Below are 24220 nucleotides of genomic sequence, written 5' to 3'. Positions count from 1 at the left end.
ATGTTCTTTAAGGGAAAACGCTCCCCAACAAGGTTGCGGGGTACCACTACACAGAAACTCTAGGGAACTTAAACTAATACCATTTTACGCACGAGTCTATGATTAGTATGGGACAGACAACAATCAGTTCCATTTAATTAAACACAAAGTTTTTTTAACCATAAAATTTGGTTTACCTTCACCCCACGTCTTGCTACTGCGGGCCCCCGAGGGATGTAGATAAATAGCTAACTTTTACGAAATTTTAAAATTTATGGCTTTATTTATGAGTCTTTTAGTGTGGAGAGGAGAGGAAGAGAGGAGAGGGGGGGGAAAAAAGAAAGTGATCCCCGAGATCAGCTGGGGCAGCACGCGCTACGTTCAAAGCGGGAAAATGAGCTTGGGACAGGCCAGCTTGATCGGGGGGACCCCGGGACTCCCAACACGAGCCCGTCAGTATTCAAGGCATAGACACAGGGTTTTCAAAGCCCAAAGGGGGTACACCCCGATCCAGGGTTATTGGGGGGGCCCAAAAGAGGTGGGATAGTTTTCCTTAAAATAACGGCCCCAGGGCTTGGTTCGGAGGAAAAAAGGAAACTTTTGAAAAAGAAAAAGAAAAAGGGGTTTGGCTTCAGTGGTCTTTGGACCTGACCAGGAGAGCGAAAAGTCTGAGCGTGATTGGCTGTTTTGGGGCACACCTTCATATCACTTTGCCTTTCCCATTGTGGGGGGGGTTTCAAAAAACTTTGGTAAATATTTATTTATTTTTGATCTATTTTGGATAATTATTTAGCAAGGCAAGAAAGGTGGTTTTACTTTTTTTCCCCAAAACCTTCTTTGGGTGAGAAATTAAAATATACCCATACCAAACATGTTTACTTTTGGTTCAGGTTGAAAGAAGATGACAATTATTTTAATTTGGGCAGGCCAGGAACTCAGAAACGTGACACTGAAAGTTTTCTAAAAAACCTGCACTCGCTTTGAGTTTTTCAGACCTGTTGGATATTGTAATTGTATTTGCTAATTATTCAATTAGACTTTCCTCCATTCGCTGGTGTGAATGGAGCGGCCTTGAAATACTGACGGTGCTCGCTAGTCGCCAGTGGTGCTCTATAGGGATACACAGCAATTATCTAGGCGTCGAGTTGGCACAGCACAAAGCTATCACACCATGGGGGTTCACACCGTTAGTGTGGTTAACAGCGAATGAACAGTCCTTACTATGCTCCTCTACATGCAAGGAGGTTGTTAATCCCCCCAGTGTCTTAGAATTATGGGTATCTGGCATGAGGGGTCTGGCGATCCTGAAGGGAAGTGGAAGATAGTGTTGGAATATTGAAAGTAACAGACACAGACTCATTTGGGAGCTTATGCAGAAATAAAGCATTTGAGCCCTCAGAGAGGCGACCACAGAGAAACAACTTACAACTGCCCTACAGGACACAGAGAGAGGGGGTTCATGGCTGTCAGGAAACAGAACGCATGCTGCTCTGCTGTTGGAACCTTAGAGATCTTCTGCATTGGCTGCTTGGAAAACTAATTTCATTTTCAGGGTTTGGTGTCTTTATGAAGAACTTCCAGACTGCAAAGGCACTGCCAGCCAGAACCAGCAGCAACACCATCACTCCCACCACTATCCCAGCCACTGCTCCAGCAGAGCGTCCCGCAGAGGCTAAGAGAGAACATGGAGAAATAGGGACTCATTTGGGAGAAACAGAGAAGAGCAGGTAATAATCAGGAAGGAAGACTACAATAATAATATTAATAACAACAACAATGATAACAACAACAACAATAATACATTTAGCAAACATCCAGAGGGACTTACAAAAAGTGCCTCCATAAAGGTTCATACAACAAGCAGAGCTGATGCCAAGTTAGAAGTCTGACTAAAAGTAGTAGCTGTTACGACCCCAAAGGTCTAGGGGTACATGAGGTGAGTAACACATATACACTCACTGGCCACTTCATTCGGTACACCTGTTCAACTGCAAACTGCACCTGTTTATGCAAATATCTAATCAGCCAAACCATGTGGGAGCAACTCAATGCATTTAGGCATGTAGACATGGTCAAGACGATCTGCTGAAGTTCAAACCAAGCATCAGAATGGGGAAGAAAGGTGATTTAAGTGACTTTGAACGTGTCATGGTTGTCGGTGCCAGACGGGCTGGTTTGAATATTTCAGAAACTGCTGATCTACTGGGATTTTCACACACAACCATCTCTAGGGTTTACAGAGAATGGTCCGAAAAAGAGAAAATATCCAGTGAACGGCAGTTCTCTGGGCAAAAATGCCTTGTTGATGGCAGAGGTCAGAGGAGAAAGGCCAGACTGGTTTGAGCTGATAGAAAAGCAACAGTAACTTGAATAACCACTCATTACAACCGAGGTATGCAGAAGAGCATCTCTGAACACATGCCACGTCAAACCTTGAAGCAGATGGGCTACAGCAGCAGAAGACCACACCAGGTGCCACTCCTGTCAACTAATGAAGTGGCAGAGAGCTGCATTAGGCACGGGAGCACATAGTTTTTCTACCGTGTGACACGATGTGATTCAAACTTTCAAATTTCAGTAAACTTCTTCAGACTAGATTACATCTCCTGTCATTCGCGTCAGACTGAAGTTACTGTGCCTACAGCTCGTTTGCGGCTTATTTTGAGATCTAGACGGAATGCCACTACAGCGAGGCTACATCTTAGAAACCATAGCCTAAGATTGCAAAAGCCTAAAACCTATACTTTTGTGTCTCTTATGTATATTGTGCTCAAGGGGACAATAAAACATTGGCATTGTGAAAAAATACATTTTATTTTATATTATTATTTTTGTTATTTCCATTACTTTCCCAATGGCTTACAGCAGCCATAACTCAGTGGAATAACAGAGTGCACCAATAAGATGCTGAGCCCTGCGTCTGCACAAACACAGATCTGAAGAGGAGGACCGTACCTGAGACTTGCAGAGAGACTGAGCTGATGGTCTTCTTGGTCTCAGGATCGGTTACCTTGTAGACTCCGGCATCCTCCAGTGTCACACTCCTCAGCAAAAGGGTGTAGTTCTGTAGCTTACATCTCTGAGCACAACGCTTCCCGTACCTGGCTGGGCCTTTATTTGCATCGAGCATCATCACTTCATCTGAACCAAGGGCACTGAATGTTACCCTCACTGGGTCTGTGGTATAGAGCGGTATGGAGAGCAAACCACCGGCCTTCACTGTGAGGGTCTGGGGTGGGTGGCCTGTGAGGGCAGGGAATTCATTTACATATTTGCATATTTTACACTTTCATGTATATTTACAGGGGACATGAACACATTATCAACAGCAGTCAGCTTGATCATGTAAAAAGGTAAAAATGATACAGGGCAAATTATGGCATCCAAAAATTACTGGTGTCATCTTTCATCAATACTTCTGTGAATTATGAAACATTGTTACACTTGCCCTGATTAAACTTACCACATGAAAAAATAAATAATACACACCAGACACTTACACACCTGAGCTGCTCGGCTGCCCTACTGAACTGAAGATCTAAAGTGAATTTTACCTGTCACAACGAGACTGGCAGAATCTGGGTTCCCCCTCTCTTTCGGACTGTTGTAGAAGCACTGGTAGTCGTCTTCATCTGAAAACCGTGTCTGTCTGATGGTTAAAGACATGTTTCCATAGAGGGCTTGTTCTGGGGAAACTGAAGCTCTGTTCTCGAACCCGGGACCATATGTGATGGTGTTCTTATGGATCTGGTAAACTTTCTCTCCACCTCTCTTCCAGAGGATATCCAGATCACCAGCATGTGCTTGCATATTAATTTTTCCAATGCAAGGAAGACTGACGGACATTCCCATCGCTATGGAAACATTTGATGGGACTGAGATAGACAGAGACAGAAAACGAGAGAGGGAAAGAGAGAGACAGGCAGACAGAGATTTACAAAGCATTCCTGGCATACAATAATTGAACAGCTCAACCTTGTTGCTTGGGGTAGATGAAGGCCCTGATGCAGCATATGCTGTCCACTGCAAACCACCCAAGGCTTGTGGGTTTTATACAGACTGGAATGATCCTGTCCCCCAAAAGACAATCGTAAGAATAATAATAGTAATATCCTTTGTCAAAAAACAGCTTTTAGGGCTATCAAATCCACAAGCACTAAAAACATTCACTCAGTTTGTCGGAAAAAAGGCAACATGCACTGACCTCTAATTTCTAGTTTCACATCTGAAAGAAGGATCTCAGTATCATCCTTGTACTGGCACTTGTAAATGCCGAGGTCACTGTACACCACGGGACTGAGGGTGAGGCTGTAGTTTCCTGGCTCTGTTCGGTGGAAGGATTCCACCCGTCCCTGGAAGCCGTTTCCAGAGGAAAAGGCTCCGGTGTGGAGTTGGGCAACAAAAAGCCAATCCGGAAACTCATCCTGCTGAAACAACCAATCCACATCCCTGCTGGGGTCTCCATCGCAGGGAAGAGTGAGGGAATGGCCGAAGCTCACGAACGTGCGGACAGAGTAGACTGGAGATACTGCCAGCTGGGCTAGGAGAGGGAAGTTGGATAGTCAGTCACCATAAGAGAAAGAAAGATAACTGCCATTGTACCGCATACATACATAGGGTAAACGTCCCTATTAAGCCCACGTACCATATAAGCCCACTTGCAACTTCTGAGTCAAATTTTTAAAAAACGACATCATCATTTTTTGCTGTGTGATGTTTTTTCGAATGAAGCTGCTTGTTACGTAAATTACACTTTTTATTGTAAGTCAATCACATTTGTTGATATTGAGTTATCAAAGCATATGTGTGGCATGTGCCTGCTGATCCCAGAAGAAGTTGCAAAAAAACTTAGGTGATTTTGGTACCCTCAGAAAATAACATTTTTTGTATATTTCTACTCCTGTTTTTGGAAAGTACTCACTTGTTATCAAAATTTAAGTGATTAGTGTTTTGAATGAGACATATGTTAGAATATTACCTGAATTAGAAATATTGTGTCTTTTGAAATCAAAATATGAGTTTTAGCACGCTAGCAAACAGACCACATGCTGCATCAATACAGTAGCTACATAGTATGGTTCATTGCAATGACATAAGCTTATCATTATATGACATGATAAGCATGTACAGTTTATATTTTTGTATGCAGTTTATATTATTATACTGTTAAATAGACAATAAATGTGTATGTTTATCTTTATTTATTTTTTAATTAACATTTTTACCTGGTGGGCTTAAAGGGGACTCTAGCAAAAAAATCACACTGTCTGAGGTGGATGTAAATGGCTAAGTATAGCTAATTACTTCTCTACATGATCAATTTATACTTTTCATATTATGTTAGTGCACCATATATAGATTTATTTCATATAGTTGTTTTTTAATGTCATGTGAGTAGAATCAAATATTCTGTCTTTTAACCATAAATTCACTGATGTTCCCTTTAAGCCCACCTGTTCCCATTAAGCCCAGTTTACTGTGTTTCAATGGGGATTTTCTCCCTTTTGACCTTTGAACCATTTTCCTCCCTAATTTTGATCTCACCTGATGAATCAGCTCCATAATTCAGATAATTAATACCCATATTTAAATATCAGTGATATTGCAGCAGTCAATTGATTCTGGATAGGCCTGTGTTCTATCTTAACATTAGCAATAATTTTTTAATCTTTACTTTTCAGATGAGTTTTAGTTTAAGATGACTAAAACACGAAAGAACTACAGTTCATGCCCATGCATGATAGAAGCGCAAGTTCATCCTCTGCAAAGCAGGGCTGTAGGGACCTGGCCCATTTTTTGCGCAATCATGAGTTCATTGAAAATCTACAAAAATAAGATGAAAGCCATGAACGACTTGCTAGCGTAAGACAAAGACAACCACAACGTGGGCTAAAGATTGAAGCAAACAAATAGAATAAAGCTTAGACCACCCTATAACCTGTTATGTTACACTACTAAGATGGAGCATGGAGCAAATGATAGCCTTACTAAAACGATACAATCACCTGAAAGAGCACAGGCCTACGTTTAGTCTAGGAGAAAGTAGAAATTGCAGAAATATTGACATCTTTCTTGTTTATTTTGTTTAAGTTATAGGCTAATGATACATGAGCTTCAATATGTTATGACTGATGTCTCATAATGAACTGTATGTTTTAATGTTACTCCACAATGAACTGAATGGTTTTAAAATGTGTTTTTACAGTGTTTTCAAACTACTATCCTAAATGTGATTAACATTTGAAAAGTTATTGTTTAATTGTAAATCCTGAAATTGACTCATTTACTATCCTTAGAACATTAGTATTGAACTTGAAATTGTTTTTCATTCAGTCAGTCGGTCTTCAGAAATCTTCATAAAAACACCTGCACTTTCAACCAGCTGACTGGACCAGAAATTTTGGCCAATTTCAAATGCCAACAGCACACCATAGGATAGAGATACAGACAAAATGACAACACATATTGAAAGATGAAGTATTGAAGAGTAATTTCCACTATAGTTTTGATTTTGTTCGTAAATAGTTTTTTGGCTACATTCCAAAGAAGACATGTTGTAAGTTTAACTTTTTCTGTGTTGACAACACAGCAAAAAGGCTGGTCATGCCTATTTCAAATGCCATTTACAGGCCATAGGATAGGAGTGGAGACAAAATGAAAATAGCTATTGAGAGCTAAGAGATTACAGATTTGAATAGAACAAGTTTGTATTGTTAAGATTTCTTAAATATATATTTATTTATTAACAAATCATGAAGTGGGCTTATTTGGAACACCCATGGGCTTAAAGGGTACGTTAGGTACCCATTAAGCCCATGCCAGACTTTTGACATATTTTGACAAATTAAACAATAAAAACATTAGAAATTGGTATAAATGAATTATTGACACTTCAAATGAGAGATTAGACTTTCATTATAACTAAAATGTTCTCACTTAAATTGGGGCAGTATACATGAAAAATGTCTGAAAAGCGGATTTGGTGGGCTTAATAGGGACGTTTAATGCAAGTCACTCTGGATAATACATTGAGTGGTGTACCTTAAGTTACTCACCCAACTGAAGCGAAACAAGAATTCCATAACCTGAAATTCTCATTTCCGGCTGGAATTGTTACTGAAAGATCTGAAAATGTAATGTTGGAAGAAAAAAAATTATGTGAAATTTCCTTAATTTCCATTGTGACTTTGAAATGGTCACTGTTCTTTTTTGTCTTTGTTTACATTTTATAAACTTCTGTCACTCACACACACTTCTGTCACTCACACACACAGGCTCCAAATAGTTTTTGTTCACTACATATGATTGCGTTAAGCAAAATGGAGAAGGGCCTCACATTGGTCTTTGCCTGGGGCCTCCAAACCACTACAACCGCCCCTGCCCACACTTCCCTTAGATTGTCCCACCCACATTTTCAATGCTTCCTATGCCCATGCAATATATGAACACTCAGTCTCAAAAGGGACATCTCTATGCGTAAAACCAGCGGTAAGGTTGTATATTTATTCAATATTTAGTCCCATATATCGACTGTAGAATGACATGATATAAGTTTTAAACTTTTTCTTGTTTATTTCGTTATTCGTTGAGCAGCGTTTTCACTGTTGTATTGGCCTATCTTCGGGCTCTTGTCGGGTTTATCTTGTTGCTATGACGGAATACGATTTTCAGTGGTGAAAGGATATTTTTATGAATGCCAAGATAGATAATATTGTCCACAATGTCATGGGTGGGGGGTGTACTTGTAGATGAGACTGCAGGGAGGATGTGCGTGTTAAATGAACGACCAGAGCGACAATGGTGGCGCTGCGAAACTCCGTATTCGGCATAGTTGTCGTGTATCGTCTACTAATGAAACTATAACAACGCTTTTCTGTTTTTAAAGCGCTATTCGCAAGGGACTAGTATTACCTGGGGACCTCATGTGATTTAGAAATTACCCCCCCGTCTGTGATTCGTGCGGCGCATTCGCACGGCATAAGCGAACGACGCTGAAGTTGGCTCCCGATTCGAAATTTCCAGTCCACCTTAAATCAGTTGCGTTATATGATCGGATGGTTTCGCGGTTTGCAAAGGCTATAATTTGCTTCTAAAAGTGAGATACGGCTCAAGTGAGAAAGTGAACAAAGGTGGTTATTTGAAATTAGTTTTTTTATTATTATTTTTTATTTTGTTACGTTCACATGACATGTCGCTTTCTGTAATATTGAAATATCAGATACCCAAGTGTCACGCATCTTGTTTTTTCCTCAAAATATAATCGTCTCAACATTACGTGAGTATGAGAGAACAGGAAATAATGTACATTTTAAGTGGTGTGGATGAAATATCACTGCACCATATGCAAATAAAACTCCAAACTGTCTATATAAACAAGTACAGTAATACAATCCTATTGAAAAATGGACATATTAGATGAATATTAAAGTTTGTATAAGAATTTCTCTCAAATTAAAAGTTCAGAAAATTCTGACACTTGTTCCTGGCAGATGGGGCCCTGGTCTACAGCCTACCCCATTTCTATGAAGTTTTACTGTAGCATTTTTAATAATCCCACTTCAAACATTCCATGTAATCCAATAGATGGCAATTGAAACATAGGAAAGTTTGGATAAGAGTTTCTCTCCAAATGTAAAAGTTCAGAAAATTCTGACATTTGTTCCTGGCAGAAGGGGTCCTGTTCTACAGCCTACCCCATTTCTGTGAAATTTTACTGTAGCATTTTTTAATAATCCCACTTCAAACTTTCCATGTAATCCAATAGATGGCAACTGAAAAATATGAAAGTTTGTATAAGTAATTCTCTCCAAATGTAAATGTTCAGAAAATTCTGATATCCTCCAATATCTCTTTGCTACGAATACCTTCTTCTTCTTAAAGGATTTCCGGCAGTTTTGATGCTTCAAGGCGTATTACTGCCCTCCACTGGTCTATTAGTCAAACTCATCATTTTTAAAATAATATAAAGTAAAGTAACAAAATGAAAAATAAAAAAAATAAAAATAAAATAAAAAATACTACTAATAATAATAACAATAACAATTAGCTAAATAGACACTCAACCTAAATCCGTGAAAATATTCCAGTAGCTAACAAAAATGCCACTACTTTCTTCTCAATTAGTTCCCGATTCTTTATATCTCGACTTTTAAAAGAAAAGGAAGAAACACCTAACTCTGAGGCATCTTTGAATAATACCCTCCTCTCTTTTCTATATTTCTTACATGTTATATTAACATGCTCAACTGTCTTGGGCATACCACACTCACATAGGGAAAACATCCAGATGGGCTATCATCTTTAAACACTGGTTTAGCCCACAGTGCCCCAATCTTAATCTAGTCAGTTTTACTGTAATGACCCTTTCTCTTGACATGACATTATTTTTAATTTTGACAGATCGTTGTATTGAGAAGTAGAGCCTCCCTCTTTTATCATTTTCCCACTCTCTGTGCCACTCCTTTATAATTCCCTCCTTGATCTTACTCCGATATTCGACCTTGCCAAGACGTACTTCCAAATCACACTTTTCTCTCCCTAAAGAAGACTTTGCTAAAGAATCTACCTTTCAAATGCGACTCCCATGCCTGATTAAGATATCCATCTAAGTCAAACCCGCTTATGCCTTTTCCATGAATCCTAGAGAGGAGTTAGGTCTATCTCAGGATCAGGGAGTAACCAGAAGGGGATAGCTGGCCAGCAAGGAAAATCTATAATTGTTTCATTTCCAACTCCAAGCTTCTCAGCCCATTCTCTCACTCTACCCAGAAAATGTCCTTTTTTCTTCTTATTGCCAAACTCCCAATTGTCTTGAAGAAGGCACCTAGCTGGGAAGTTATGATTTTTAAAGCTACTCAATTTAGCCCAATACTGCAGTCCCAGTTTAATACGCCTTAACCTTAAAGGAATCTCCCCCATCTCTATTAATAAAGCCGGAATTGGTGTAGTACTAAAAGCACCGCAGCACATTCTTACTCCCTTTGCCTGAACGGTATCCAGCTTATCCACAGCTGATTTAGCAGCAGATACAGAAACAATACATCCATATTCAAGAGCAGATCTTATCATTGCTTGGTAAATTAAGAACATTGACTCCCTCCCTGCTCCCCAGTTGCTTCCCACTAAGCTTCGCAGGACATTTAATATTTTTCCACATTTACCAATTATTTTATCTATGTGTAACAAAGAAAATCCGGAAGAAAATATTCAGCAACCGAATTAAATCGTTTGAATCTTTTGGTACGTAATATGCTGTCCCAGCACGAATGCATAACATTTTATAAAACAAATACTAAAGCAAGAAAAGAACAGAAGAGCACACGTGTTATAATTCCAAGACGTTGGCAGGCTATAACCAAAAGTAGGCTACTGCGCCGCATAACATACAAGTTTGATTTCAAGTTATTATGAAAATAAATCAGTTTGCGGCTGCAGATTTTTTAAAATGGCAGTTGAAATAAAACACAGTGAGTAGTCGACCATTCAGAAATTTTCAGCACTTGCGCCCCACCCCAAAAGTTCAGGTAAAATAAAGTCCCCGGAACTTAATTTAGACTATAGTTCCTGCGGTCGAAAGTCCCTTAAATGGTTCCTAGTTCCGGGGTAAAGTTCCCGCGGTGAAAACGCGGCTCTTGAATAGTAGTTCCTGGGACTAAAAGTGGAAACGCGGCTTAATTTCCACTTCTCCTTTTCCAACATCTCAGCTCTCCTCCTGATCCTGTCTTCTAGGCTCTCTAAACTATGCACTTGCTGAAATGCTTTTACACACACATTCTTTACTAGTGCCTGCCTCAACTTCACCTTCAAGCATTACATTACATTACATTCATTTGGCAGATGCTTTTATCCAAAGCGACGTACAAAAAAGTGCATTTCATGGTCGTAGACAACTGCTAAACACGGGTTCAGTAAGGTACAATACTTATTTTGTACAGCTATTTCTAGCCGAGAACAGTGAACACTATTCTGGCCTAACATCTGCAAAGCCAACTAGGTAGAAGAATAAGCTACAGTATTAGGACAAATACAAATTACCAAGAGGTGTTGGGATGGGGCAACATGTAACAAGTGACAGGAAAAGGGTTTTTTTTTTTTTTTTTTTAAATAAAAGAGTGAAATACAGCGTGGTGGTGGTTAGTCTAGGTATAGTCTGAAGAAATGAGTCTTCAGGCCACGGCGGAAGATGGGTAGTGAGGGGGAGGTTCGGAGCGGGACGGGGAGTTCGTTCCACCACTGGGGAGCTAGGGTGGAGAAGCTCTGTGATCCCTTTGGGCGGGTGGGAGGGGTTACAAGGCGCCCTGCTGCCGCAGAGCGAAGTGGTCGAGCAGGCACATAAAATTGAGTCATGTCCTGCAAGTAGATGGGGGCTGTTCTATTGGCAGCAGTGTAGGCAAGGGTCAGGGCTTTGAACCGGATCCTGGCGGCGACCGGTAGCCAGTGAAGTGATCGCAGCAGAGGAGTGACGTGGGAGAATTTGGGGAGGTTGTAGATGAGTCGGGCAGCGGCATTCTGAATCATCTGTAGTGGTTGTATGGCACAAGCTGGCAGGCTTGCAAGGAGAGAGTTGCAGTAATCAAGGTGAGAGGTCACCGTAGCCTGGACGAGCAGCTGGGTGGAGTGCGTCGTCAGGTATGGTCAAATCCTTCTGATGTTGTACAGAAGGAATCTGCAGGACCATGATGTTGCCTTGATGTGCTCCTTGAGGTCCAGTTGGTCATCCAGGACCACCCCCAAGCTCTTGGCAGAGTGAGAGGCAGTCACTGTGGTGCCATCAACCGTGATTGAGAGCTCACGAAGTAAGGAGGTCTTGCACGGGAAGAAGCGCAGCTCAGTTTTGTTGAGGTTATGCTTCAGATGGTGGCTGGCCATCCAGGTGGAGATGTCAGCCAGGCAGGAAGAGATCTTATCATTGACCTGTGTGGCCGAGGGGGGGAAAGAAAAGAAGAGTTGTGTGTCATCTGCATAACAATGATAGGAGAAGCCATGTGAATTAATGACTGAACCAAGAGATCTGGTGTATAAGGAGAACAGCAGAGGACCCAGTACAGAACCCTGCGGCACTCCCGTAACAAGTGGATGAGAAGCAGAGGCAGACCCCTTCCAGGTGACCTGGTAGGTCCTATCTGCAAGATAGGAAGCGAACCAAGACAGGGCAGTCCCGGCAATTCCCATCCCAGCCAAGGTGGAGAGGAGTATTTTATGGTTGACCGTGTCAAAAGCTGCAGACAGGTCAAGAAGGATCAGGACAGAGGAGAGGCGTGAGGCTCTTGCAGTGGCAAGTGCCTCCGTCACAGCTAGGAGCGCAGTCTCTGTTGAGTGCCCGGATCGGAAGCCAGACTGGTGAGGGTCTAGCAGGTTGTTCTGATGGAGAAAAGAGGTTAGTTGTTTAAGAACTGCTCGTTCGAGGGTTTTGGACAGAAAGGGTAGAAGCGATACGAGTCGATAATTCGTTACATCGGAGGGGTCTGAGGTGGGTTTTTTGAGAAGTGGGGTAACACGAGCCATCTTAAAATCAGAGGGAACATGACCAGAGGAGAGAGAGGAATTAACAATAGAGGACAGATAGGGAAGGAGCTCGCTGGAAACGGATTGGAGAACTTTAGATGGGATGGGGTCAAGTGGACAGGTGGCTGCACGATGAGAGGTGATGAGTTGTAATACATCGGAGTCCTCCAGCATTTCAAAGGAGGTCAGTGTGGCTGTGGGTTTGTCCCGGGGGGTTGGGGGGCTCACTGGATGGGCGAAGGAGTTCCGGATTGTAGCCACCTTTCCTTCAAAGGCGGCCAGAAAGTCATCTGCAGAGAGGGAAAGCAACCGTCAACGTTAACAGAATCGCTTTTCCTCACAGTTGTCAGGCTCCCTATTCATTAATTTTCGGGACAACCGAGAGAAACAGAGACGCTGTTAACGGACAGCAAATGTTGCTTCACGCTAAGAAAACACAATGGAGTCGCCTCCAGAAAATAATTTATGTTATGTCGAAGTGAAATATCTCTTTAATCGGCTAACTTGCTGTGGTTAGCAAGCTAGCTATTTAGCTTTCTGGCGAACCAGAGCTAACGTTATACTTACCTTCATAACCGAATATAAACTTCTCAAAAAAGAATTTATAGCCCTTGTCTAGTTTAGACTGCTTAACGTTCACTGGCAATGCTTCGACAATGCGGATAACATCGGACAGTGAACTTTGGCAGAGCTATTAGAGCTATTATTATTATTATAACACACATCGCTGTTTAGGATCAGTTTTTCGCTGTCAGAAATGGACTTGCGTCCGTAGCAACGGTAAACGGAAACAAAGTATCCCTACATCAGGTTTTGGTCGTCATCTTGTAAAATAGGCTTATTAGTAACCCATTTGCCAGGATTCTCGCATAAAACCCATTGCCTATCATTCGTGCCGAATTTTCAGTCAATGTTAAAGGATTTGAAGACCTAAATCCCACAGACCCTTCTTTCTGATCTTTAATTCTGAACAGAAATTTAAACTCTTCAACATCTCCAGTCTCTTAGACAGACACTATCCAGATTGACTTATCTCTTACACTTGAATTACCGGGCCTTTCACTGGACGCTGTTCTCGTCTTGTCAGATTTTTGTCCTTCTTTCAAACTAGCCAGACTGCCATTCTCCCTCCCCCAAAATCCCCTTCCCACTCTTGGCAGCTGCCATAGAGCTGAACAACTCTATCTCGCCTTCCCTTGATCTATTATACAGATTTAACAGTTTACAATCAACCAAAGAAATATATATTTTTTTAAAAAATTTTAAATAAAAAGAATTCAAAGAATATTTCCAACGGCTTGCAGGCAACCTAAGCAGCCGCGTTTTGAGACTTCCTAGGCGTTGCAGTTTTAAAGGAGTACCATGGTGATTTTCACACTTTCTCGGTTTTATGTGCTATTTGCACAAGAGGCATTGAAGAAACACAATGAGCAAAGTATTAAATATGTCCGTTCTGTATTTTTGGAGAAATATGCGTTTTAAATTCATCGTCCTATTTTCAACCGGTTGAGAAAGTTGTCATTTTGCTACGTCACTAATACAGTAACTACTCCCATTTCCACGCCCCGTAAAGAAATCTGACAGCACACACCGTCCTGCTGTTCAGACAATGCAAATATTTGACTAACGTTAGGTTCACTTAAATTAGAGTACCTTTAGATTATTTCTGGTTATATTCATTTAGCTAGCTAGCTAACGTTAGCTAGCTAGGAGGTTTGCTTTCATAAGACAATGTTATCGATAACGTTAGCTTGCTAGTTTTCTTTTATGAGCACGTTATAGTTGTGCTTTTATCTTAACTTGGCTAGCTAGATATCAAAAATTATAATTGGATATAAGTCAACGTCCTTACCTTAGCCATCTACCGATACTTGATATACTAGCCCTACTAAGCTAGCTAGCTTGTGAAAATTCAGTCTCCCAAAGAGAGCGCATATCATGGGGGTAGCTATGGAAACGGGACACGGTCTGTCAATCATAGCTAACGGACAGTTCTCATTACCACGCCCAGACGGTTCGGGTGAATTTTTATCGTGGGAAATTTAGGCTTAGAAAAATACGTTTTAAAGTGCATTGAAATGACTGAAGAATTAAAAAATTATGCACATTTGTTTTGTTGTTGCCTGAAGACAACTGGGAAGTGTCATGTTCAACCACCATGGTACTCCTTTAAGGTAAAACTCAAGCTTCGCACTCTAACTCAACCAAACAGTCAGCATTCGTAGTCGGACGAACAGTTGGAGGAGTTGCAGAGATGATAGGAATTACTAGGTAGGAATAGGAATTACTAGGTAACTGTCGTGCAAGGTGGTGGACAGCTCCTCCCTCTAGTCTGCTGTCCACCACCTTGCACGACAGTTACCTAGTAATTCCTATTTTGACGACAGCTACTGACGCTATCATCTCTGCAACTCCCCCAACTGTTCGTCCGACTACGAATACCATTCCACCCTGTCCAACTAAAATACATCACTAGATAATAACCACTGGGGTATAATCGCAAACAATGATAATAAACACAATGACAAGCCGCACAGTTGGTCATGCTAGTTCAGTGTTAGCCTGCTCTTGTTTTCAAACCACATATATTCATGCATTTAGAGAACTTTGATTAATCTCACCTGGCTTCCTTTTGTATTTTCGTGCAAAAAGTTTCGCAGTTTGTTTGTTCTCATACAGTTCAGTGGCATGCACCTGTCTCAGGCTTCAGAAGTCGTGTCGTCATTTTTTTCGGGTCATCATCATCTTCTTCTTCTTCTTCTTCTTCGGTGTTGTTTACCGGCAGCTTCATCCTTGAAAGTTGCATTACTGCCACCTTTCGGAGTAAGTTAACTCCTACAGCTTATTGCCTGTCACACTTTTATTAACAGTCCCGTTCCCCGAAGGTAGTTGATAAAACATCTCCTCCCCTGCCCACTAGCACCACACTCCAGTACATCCCTCAATCCTGCTCCTGTTATCCCCAATCTTCCCATCTCCTCCATCATATCCTTCCTTTCCGACCTATATTAGGGTCATTAGCATTTTCGAGACTTCCGGATAAACCGAGCTCCGTGCAGCTAGCAACATAACTTCCGGTAAAAACTTCTGTTGAGTTCCGGCCGTTATTCTACCAAAATAAAAGCACAGAATTAAGCTAGCGTCCCATAAGACTCACTCCCCTTGGCTTTCCCCCATTCCCCCATGTTTATTATTAATCACACAGTCTTAATCATTTTGCAGCCCCAGAACCAAAACCCCAACCAAACAGAAAAAAAGAAACCAACTCCAGCCCCACACACAGAAAACACTTAAAACTAACACCACTATCCCCATGTCTCCTATTCATACCTTCAATTCTAGTGTATTGCCCACTACTGCACACAGGACCTGCTGAATACACCACTTATCCTTGAAAACAGGCAAATCATTCATCAGCAGATAATATTCAAACTCCAGCCGTATCCTTGCTCGGAGCAGAAACCGCAACCACATTAACACCTCTGTTGGGCCTGCTCCCCTTAGCTGGTGCTTCCGGGTCACCCATATGGCCAATTTGGCCTGGCCCAACACAAAATTGACTATCTGAATTTTCCCCCTCATAGTCTTTGAGTAAGTCATACTATAGATGAACAGACACTCCCCAAATTCAACCCCCAGTGAGTGCAGTAAATGCTTTAAAAACTGAAAAAGTGTTACCAGTCTGGGACAGTCTAGAAATAAATGTTCTACAGTCTCCTCCTGACCACAGAATATACAATTCTGGCTGATACCCGGATCAACTCAGTTCAGGAAACGGCCTGTGGAAACTGTCCTGTGGAGTATCAGCCACTGCAGATCCCCTGACCTCTTTTGCAAAGGAGGCCTGTACAGAGTCCTCCATGCAGGACTCAATTCGCCCGCAACAGCGAACCTTTCCACCCACTTCGAGGCAGGCAGAGACGCGAGAGAAGCTGCGTGTGTCACTTTCACACACCACTGATACAGCAGCTTCCTCGGAGCCTCCCGGACACAGACCACCCCCCAGGCCCTCCCCCCCAGGAAAGGTCCTTGAGTGGGCTGGACTGAAGGTTGTATCCAAAGCTCAGGACACAAAACTTCTGAGCCAGTCAATCCACCTCTAGCAAGTGCCTCCTCCACCACCTCCCGCACGTGAGGATGAAGACAGCTGGCCAGGTCGCCCAGCAACTTGTCACATCTCCTAACAGAGTGGACACCCAGATCCCTCGCCAACTCCACAACAGTTTTCCAGCACCTGTTCTGCATGTCCAGAAGATGGATGAGTCTTGTTACCCCACCTCTAGCAAAGGTGTGGAGGGACAGTCCAGACTGTAACGCCGCTTCAGGAAAGAGAGGATTAAAAAACAGACGCTCCTGGAGCACAGAGTCTCTTGTGACTGCTTCCTCCCGCCCCTCTACCTTCAGCAGCTCCCAAGCCTTAAGCATGCTGCAGTAAAAACCAGGCAGCCCCTCTGTGCGGAGCCTGGAAATGTCCATTCTGAAGAGCTGCCAATCACAGCCCAAACCCCCCACCTTCCTCAGGAAAAAGAAGGCTCCGCCTGTAGCCTAAAAGCCACCACTGCTGCAGACGTCGACCAGACCCTGCCCCCCCTCCTCCACAGGCAAATAAAGTATCGCTGGGCGCAGCCAGTGGTTCCCGCCCCAAAAAAAGGACAGAAACACTGACTGAACCTCTTTCAGTAGTCCTGGGGGAGGATCCAGGCAGGAAAGCCTATGCCACAGCATGGAGGCCACCAGGTTGTTGATCACCAACACCCTCCCCCTGAATGACATCTGTGGTAGTAACCATCTCCACTTTGTCAGCCGTGCCTTGATCCTGTCCAGCATCCCCTCCCAGTTTTTCAGCATGTTCTGCTTACTCCCTAGGAAGACACCCAGCACCTTCGAGAGAGAGAGAGAGAGAGAGAAAGAGAGAAAACACTGCATTTGGTTAAACTGGAAGGTTTCTTAATTTCACTTTAATTCAGTGAGGCTTTGGACCCAAAACCAGAACGTTTGATGACAACTGAACTGCAGGAGCTATTAAGGATGAGCCCTTTCCTGAACCTGGTTTTACTTTGGACTTAGATGGTCTAACAGGACCTGCGCTCGAATGTAAGAGTGTAGAAAATCCAGATTTGTACATACTGAACAGTAAGGCACTATACTGATGTTGTGTAAAGGCTTCAAACGGTTAATTAAATGGAAGAACAGACACTGAGAGGAAAACCTACATCCAGATAGTGCTGTTAAACCAGTGTGGTATGGAAGCATAATCCCTACATTGAGTTGACAGTGGAAACGCAAAAAGACTCCTCCTCTGTGGACATTTTTAAAAGAAAACTTAAGGCATATCTTTTTAGCCTGGCTTTTACTTAAGGTGCCTCATCATTTGTTGTTTTATTCATCTATTGTTGTTTCATTATTTTATCATTTTATTTGTTGTTTTGCTTTTTTTGTGCCTTTGCTTGTGCAGCACATTGGGCTACAGCCACTGTATAAAATGTGCTATATGACACTTCGAGTCATATACAATAAACTCATTTACAGCAGACTCTGTGGATTGTGCTTATTACTTAAAGAAGGGATCAACAGTTTGGTGGGAACTCTCAGTCCGACTGGCCCAGGCTGGGATTAGTTTCTCCCACACAGCACTCTGAATACTGAACCCAGAATAACTGGAGATCACCCTTTATCAACGTCAACACTAAAAATTATTTAGTGGGAATTGACCCTTGGCACTTATGAATTCAAATGTCTCTATTTGACTTTGTTGGTGATCATTCCATTAGCATGTACAAAACATATACAAAAATATAAGCTTTAATGACAAATAATTGTTATTGGAAGTTAAGCAGTTTGGTTGTAATACGGGATAGGATATTGGCACAGTATAGCACAATACAATTCCGTACATATAATGTAGAATGTAGTGACGAGTCAGACGTTACAGTATCAGTATTATAGTTCATAAGTGAAACGCTCTCTCAACAAGGTTGCTGGGTACCACTACACAGAAACTCTATGAACTAATACCATTTTACGCACGTAGTCTATGATTAGTATGAGACAGACAACAATCAGTTACACTCGACTCATAACACAAAGTTTTGACCATACAATTTGGTTTACCGTCTAGCCACGGTCTTGCTACTGCTGGCTCCGTACGGATGTACGCATAAATAGCTAACGGTACGTTAAACTTCGAATTATGGCGTTACTTATGAGTCGTAGTGTGGAGAGGAGAGGAACAGAGGAGAGAGGGAGGAGAAAGTGATCCCCGAGACCCAGCTGAGGCAGCATGCGCTACGTTCAAAGCCGGAAAATGTAGCTTTAGACAGGCCAGCTTGATCGGCGACACCGGACTCCCAACACGAGCCCGTCAGTACTTCAAGGCGTAGACACACGGTTCCAAAGCGGTGCGAACACTCAAGTCCAACAGTACACCGATCCAGGGTTATTCGGCGGGGACACAGAGGCTAGGGTAGCTTCCTAAAAATCAACGTGAGCCACGGCTCGGGTACGGAGGAAAAAGGAAAAATTTGAACAAGAAAAAAGAAGAAGGGTGGCTTCAGTGGTCATTGACTTAAAAACCTGACCAGGAGAGCGCAGTCTGGGCTGTCATTGGCTGTTTGGAGGGCACACCTTCATATCACGTTCGCCTTTCCCATTGTGGGGCGGGTTTCAATAACTTTGGTAAATATTTATTTAGTTTTGATCTAGTTGGATAATTATTTAGCAATGCAAGAAAGGTGGATTTACTTTGTACCCCGACCTTCGTTGTGAGTATTAAAATATACCCATACCAAACATGGTGAATGGTAAATGGACTGCATTTATATAGCGCTTTTATCCAAAGCGCTTTACAATTGATGCCTCTCATTCACCAGAGCAGTTAGGGGTTAGGTGTCTTGCTCAGGGACACTTCGACATGCCCAGGGCGGGGATCGAACCGGCAACCCTCCGACTGCCAGACAACCGCTTTTACCTCCTGAGCTATGTCGCCCCCAAACATGATTACTTTTGGTTCAGTGTTGGAATATTGAAAGTAACAGACACAGACTCATTTGGGAGCTTATGCAGAAATAAAGCATTTGAGCCCTCAGAGAGAGGACCGCAGAGAAACAACTTATAACTGCCCTACAGGACACAGAGAGAGGGGGTTCAGGGCAGTCAGGAAACAGAACACATACTGCTCTGCTGTTCGAACCTTAGAGATCTTCTGCATTGGCTGCTTGGAAACCAATTTCATTTTCAGGGTTTGGTGTCTTTATGAAGAACTTCCAGACTGCAAAGGCACTGCCAGCCAGAACCAGCAGCAACACCATCGCTCCCACCACTATCCCAGCCACTGCTCCGGCAGAGAGTCCCGCAGAGGCTGAGAAAGAACATGGAGAAAGAGGGACTCATTTGGGAGAAATAGAGAAGAGCAGGTAATAATCAGGAAGGAAGACTACAATAATAATATTAATAACAACAACAATGATACATTTAGCAAACATCCGGAGGGACTTATAAAAAGTGCCTCCATAAAGGTTCATACAACAAGCAGAGCTGATGCCAAGTTAGAAGTCTGACTAAAAGTAGTAGCTGTTACAACCCCAAAGGTCTAGGGGTACATGAGGTGAGTAACACATATACACTCACTGGCCACTTCATTAGGTACACCTGTTCAACTGCAAACTGCACCCGTTTATGCAAATATCTAATCAGCCAACCATGTGGGAGCAACTCAATGCATTTAGGCATGCAGACATGGTCAAGACGATCTGCTGAAGTTTAAACCAAGCATCAGAATGGGGAAGAAAGTTGATTTAAGGACTTTGAACGTGTCATGGTTGTCGGTGCCAGACGGGCTGGTTTGAATATTTCAGAAACTGCTGATCTACTGGGATTTTCACACACAACCATCTCTAGGGTTTACAGAGAATGGTCCAAAAAAGAGAAAATATCCAGTGAGCGGCAGTTCTCTGGGCAAAAATGCCTTGTTGGTGGCAGAGGTCAGAGGAGAATGGCCAGACTGGTTTGAGCTGATAGAAAGGCAACAGTAACTTGAATAACCACTCGTTACAACCGAGGTATGCAGAAGAGCATCTCTGAACACACACCACGTCAAACCCTGAAGCAGATGGGCTACAGCAGCAGAAGACCACACCGGGTGCCACTCCTGTCACCTAATGAAGTGGCAGAGAGCTGCATTAGGCACGGGAGCACATAGTTTTTCTACCGTGTGACACGATGTGATTCAAACTTTATAATTTCAGTAAACTTCTTCAGACTAGATTACATCTCCTGTCATTCGCGTCAGACTGAAGTTACTGTGCCTACAGCTCGCTTGCGGCTTATTTTGAGATCTAGACGGAATGCCACTACAGCTAGGCTACATCTTAGAAACCATAGCCTAAGATTGCAAAAGCCTAAAACCTATACTTTTGTGTCTCTTATGTATATTGTGCTCAAGGGGACAATAAAACATAGGCATTGTGAAAAAATACATTTTATTTTATATTATTATTTTTGTTATTTCCATTACTTTCCCAATGGCTTACAGCAGCCATAACAGCAGGAATAACAGAGTGCACCAATAAGATGCTGAGCCCTGCGTCTGCACAAACACAGATCTGAAGAGGAGGACCGTACCTGAGACTTGCAGAGAGACAGAGCTGATGGTCTTCTTGGTCTCAGGATCGGTCACCTTGTAGACTCCGGCATCCTCCAGTGTCACACTCCTCAGCAAAAGGGTGTAGTTCTGTAGCTTACATCTCTGAGCACAACGCTTCCCGTACCTGGCTGGGCCTTTATTTGCATCGAGCATCATCACTTCATCTGAACCAAGGGCACTGAATGTTACCCTCACTGGGTCTATGGTATAGAGCGGTATGAAGAGCAAACCACCGGCCTTCACTGTGAGGGTCTGGGGAGGGTGGCCTGTGAGGGAAGGGAATTCATTTACATATTTGCATATTTTACACTTTCATGTATATTTACAGGGGACATGAACACATTATCAACAGCAGTCAGCTTGATCATGTAAAAAGGTAAAAATGATACAGGGCAAATTATGGCATCCAAAAATTACTGGTGTCATCTTTCATCAATACTTCTGTGAATTATGAAACATTGTTACACTTGCCCTGATTAAACTTACCACATGAAAAAATAAATAATACACACCTGAGCTGCTCGGCTCCCCTACTGAACTGAAGATCTAAAGTGAATTTTACCTGTCACAACGAGACTGGCAGAATCTGGATTCCCCCTCTCTTTCGGACTGTTGTAGAAGCACTGGTAGTCGCCTTCATCTGAAAACCGTGTCTGTCTGATGGTTAAAGACATGTTTCCATAGAGGGCTTGTTCTGGGGAAACTGAAGCTCTGTTCTCGAACCCGGGACCATATGTGATGGTGTTCTTATGGATCTGGTAAACTTTCTCTCCACCTCTCTTCCAGAGGATATCCAGATCACCCGCATGTGCTTGCATATTAATTTTCCCAAAGCAAGGAAGACTGGCGGACATTCCCATCGCTATGGAAACATTTGATGGGACTGAGATAGACAAAGACAGAAAAAGAGAGAGGGAAAGAGAGAGACAGGCAGACAGAGATTTACAAAGCATTCCTGGCATACAATAATTGAACAGCTCAACCTTGTTGCTTGGGGTAGATGAAGGCCCTGATGCAGCATATGCTATCCACTGCAAACCACCCAAGGCTTGTGGGTTTTATACAGACTGGAATGTTCCTGTCCCCCGAAAAACAATCGTAAGAATAATAATAGTAATATCCTTTGTCAAAAAACAGCTTTTAGGGCTATCAAATCCACAAGCACTAAAAACATTCACTCAATCTGACGGAAAAAAGGCAACATGCACTGACCTCTAATTTCTAGTTTCACATCTGAAAGAAGGATCTCAGTCTCATCCTTGTACTGGCACTTGTAAATGCCGAGGTCACTGTACACCACAGGACTGAGGGTGAGGCTGTAGTTTCCTGGCTCTGTTAGGTGGAAGGATTCCACCCGTCCCTGGAAGCCGTCTCCAGAGGAAAAGGCTCCGGTGTGGAGTTGGGCCACAAAAAGCCAATCAGGAAACTCATCCTGCTGAAACAACCAATCCACATCCCTGCTGGGGGCTCCATGGCAGGGAAGAGTGAGGGAATGGCCGAAGCTCACGGACGTGCGGACAGAGTAGACTGGAGATACTGCCAGCTGGGCTAGGAGAGGGAAGTTGGATATCCAGTCACCATAAGAGAGAGAAAAATAACTGCCATTGTACCGCATACATACATATATATATATATATATATATATAAATAGTTGCAGTGTAACTGCTATGCAAGTCACTCTGGATAATCCATTGAGTAGTGTACCTTAAGTTACTCACCCAACTGAAGCGAAACAAGGATGCCATAACCTGCAATTCTCATTTCCGGGTGGAATTGCTACTGAAAGATCTGAAAATGTAATGTTGGAAGAAAAAAAATTATGTGAAATTTCCTTAATTGCCATTGTGACTTTGAAACGGTCTCTCTAGTCCACCTTAAATCGGTTGCGTTCTATGATTGGACGGTTTCGCGGTCTTCCTTACGTATTTGCAAAGGTTATAATTTGCTTCTAAAACAGAGATACGGATCAAGAGTGAAATCAGGGCCGTGCACAGACATTTTGGTGGGCAGGGGCTCAATTGGGAAAAAAAGGGCAACCTCCACCCCCCATGCACCATCTCCACTATTTTCATCCTGATATTGCCACACGACACCACGTTCATAATCACACACTATGTTCATAATATGGGCCCTTTTTTGGGTCTTCTGAAACATATTTCCTTAAAGTAATACGTCCATTCATTTTTGGACCCAATAAACTTATCCAGACATGTTCATGCTCTACAGATAATATCCCCCACAACACTACAACAGCATCTCAAACAGACATCATATACACAGGGTTCATACACTTTTTCACCAATGATTTTCAATGACTTTTCCATGACTTCTCCACAACCTTTAACTGAATTTCCATGACCAAAACAAATGACTATCTCAGCGGGACGATTTAAAATGATTTATTGTAACAGCTCCAACTACCCTGTACCCTCCAACAGACCCTGAATGGTCTTGATATCTGGGTAGAGGAGCACAAAATGAAACTCAACCCAAAGAAATGTAAAGTTTTACATGTCACCCACATGAGGCATCCACCCGCCCTGCCGACTCTCTCCATTGAGCAGAACATCCTGGAAGTCTGTGACACTGTCAAGGTCCTGGGGGTCACCATCCAGAGTAATTTGCGTTGGGACAGTCAGGTGGTCCACCTGGTCCACCATGCTGACCTCAGAGAACAGGAAGCTTTTTGCTCTGCGTCGCCTGAAGAAATTTGGTGTCCGAGACCCAGAACTGGTTTCCATCTACACAGGCTACGTACGCCCGGTGCTGGAGTACGCAGTCCCCATCTGGCACAGTTCCCTGACTAAAGACCAGGCTAAAAGGCTGGAAAGCAGAAACGGGCTTGTAAAACCATACTTGGCCAGAGGTACTCAGGGTACCCAGAGGCTCTCTGCATCTCGGATTGTGCACTCTATCAGAGAGACACACTCAACTGTGTCTTGGCTTTGCCAGAAAGCTGCTAAAGTCCAACTTCAGTGACTGGCTACCACCCCTCAGGGAGGAGCTCACAGGTCGTCAGACAAGGAACTCAAACAAACTGGCCATCCCAAGATGTCGAACTGAGAGATACAGGAGATCACCAATCCCCTATATGTG

The 24220-nt window shown here is 42.8% G+C and overlaps 1 protein-coding gene across 11 annotated transcripts; it reads right to left on the bottom strand.

The window, feature by feature from the left end:
- Positions 1-953: 953 nt before the first annotated feature.
- On the bottom strand, positions 954-23900 carry LOC135247184 (immunoglobulin superfamily member 3-like). 11 transcript variants are annotated; one of them, XM_064320476.1, is made up of 7 exons: positions 15105-19671; positions 12712-12773; positions 7035-7104; positions 4184-4519; positions 3534-3854; positions 2935-3222; positions 954-1651 (listed from the first exon to the last, which is right to left on the bottom strand). In XM_064320476.1, the coding sequence occupies exons 3-7, from the start codon at positions 7075-7077 to the stop codon at positions 1446-1448; spliced, it is 1194 nt and encodes a 397-aa protein (XP_064176546.1). In that variant the 5' UTR covers positions 7078-7104; positions 12712-12773; positions 15105-19671; the 3' UTR covers positions 954-1445. The 11 variants fall into 11 exon arrangements, with proteins under 11 accessions (XP_064176546.1, XP_064176544.1, XP_064176548.1 ...); XM_064320474.1 differs by lacking the exon at positions 12712-12773 and having other exon boundaries at positions 15105-15231; positions 15551-19671; XM_064320478.1 differs by lacking the exons at positions 12712-12773; positions 15105-19671 and adding an exon at positions 22843-23899.
- Between the last annotated feature and the right edge of the window lie 320 nt (positions 23901-24220).

Source organism: Anguilla rostrata, unplaced genomic scaffold (genome assembly GCF_018555375.3).
Source record: "Anguilla rostrata isolate EN2019 unplaced genomic scaffold, ASM1855537v3 scaf1127, whole genome shotgun sequence".
In the NCBI taxonomy this organism is placed as follows: domain Eukaryota; kingdom Metazoa; phylum Chordata; class Actinopteri; order Anguilliformes; family Anguillidae; genus Anguilla; species Anguilla rostrata.
The sequence above is the reverse complement of the archived record's forward strand: the minus strand, read 5'-3'. Positions and strand labels throughout refer to the sequence as shown.

Excerpts from the sequence above, each read along its gene's own strand:
- LOC135247184 (XM_064320479.1), bottom strand. The coding sequence starts at position 22,885 with ATGAGAATTGCAGGTTATGGCATCCTTGTTTCGCTTCAGTTGG. Across the intron at positions 4,520-22,842 it reads CCTTGTTTCGCTTCAGTTGG|CCCAGCTGGCAGTATCTCCA; the intron begins GTGAGTAACTTA and ends TCCCTCTCCTAG. Across the intron at positions 1,652-2,934 it reads AGTCTCTCTGCAAGTCTCAG|CCTCTGCGGGACGCTCTGCT; the intron begins GTACGGTCCTCC and ends GTTCTCTCTTAG.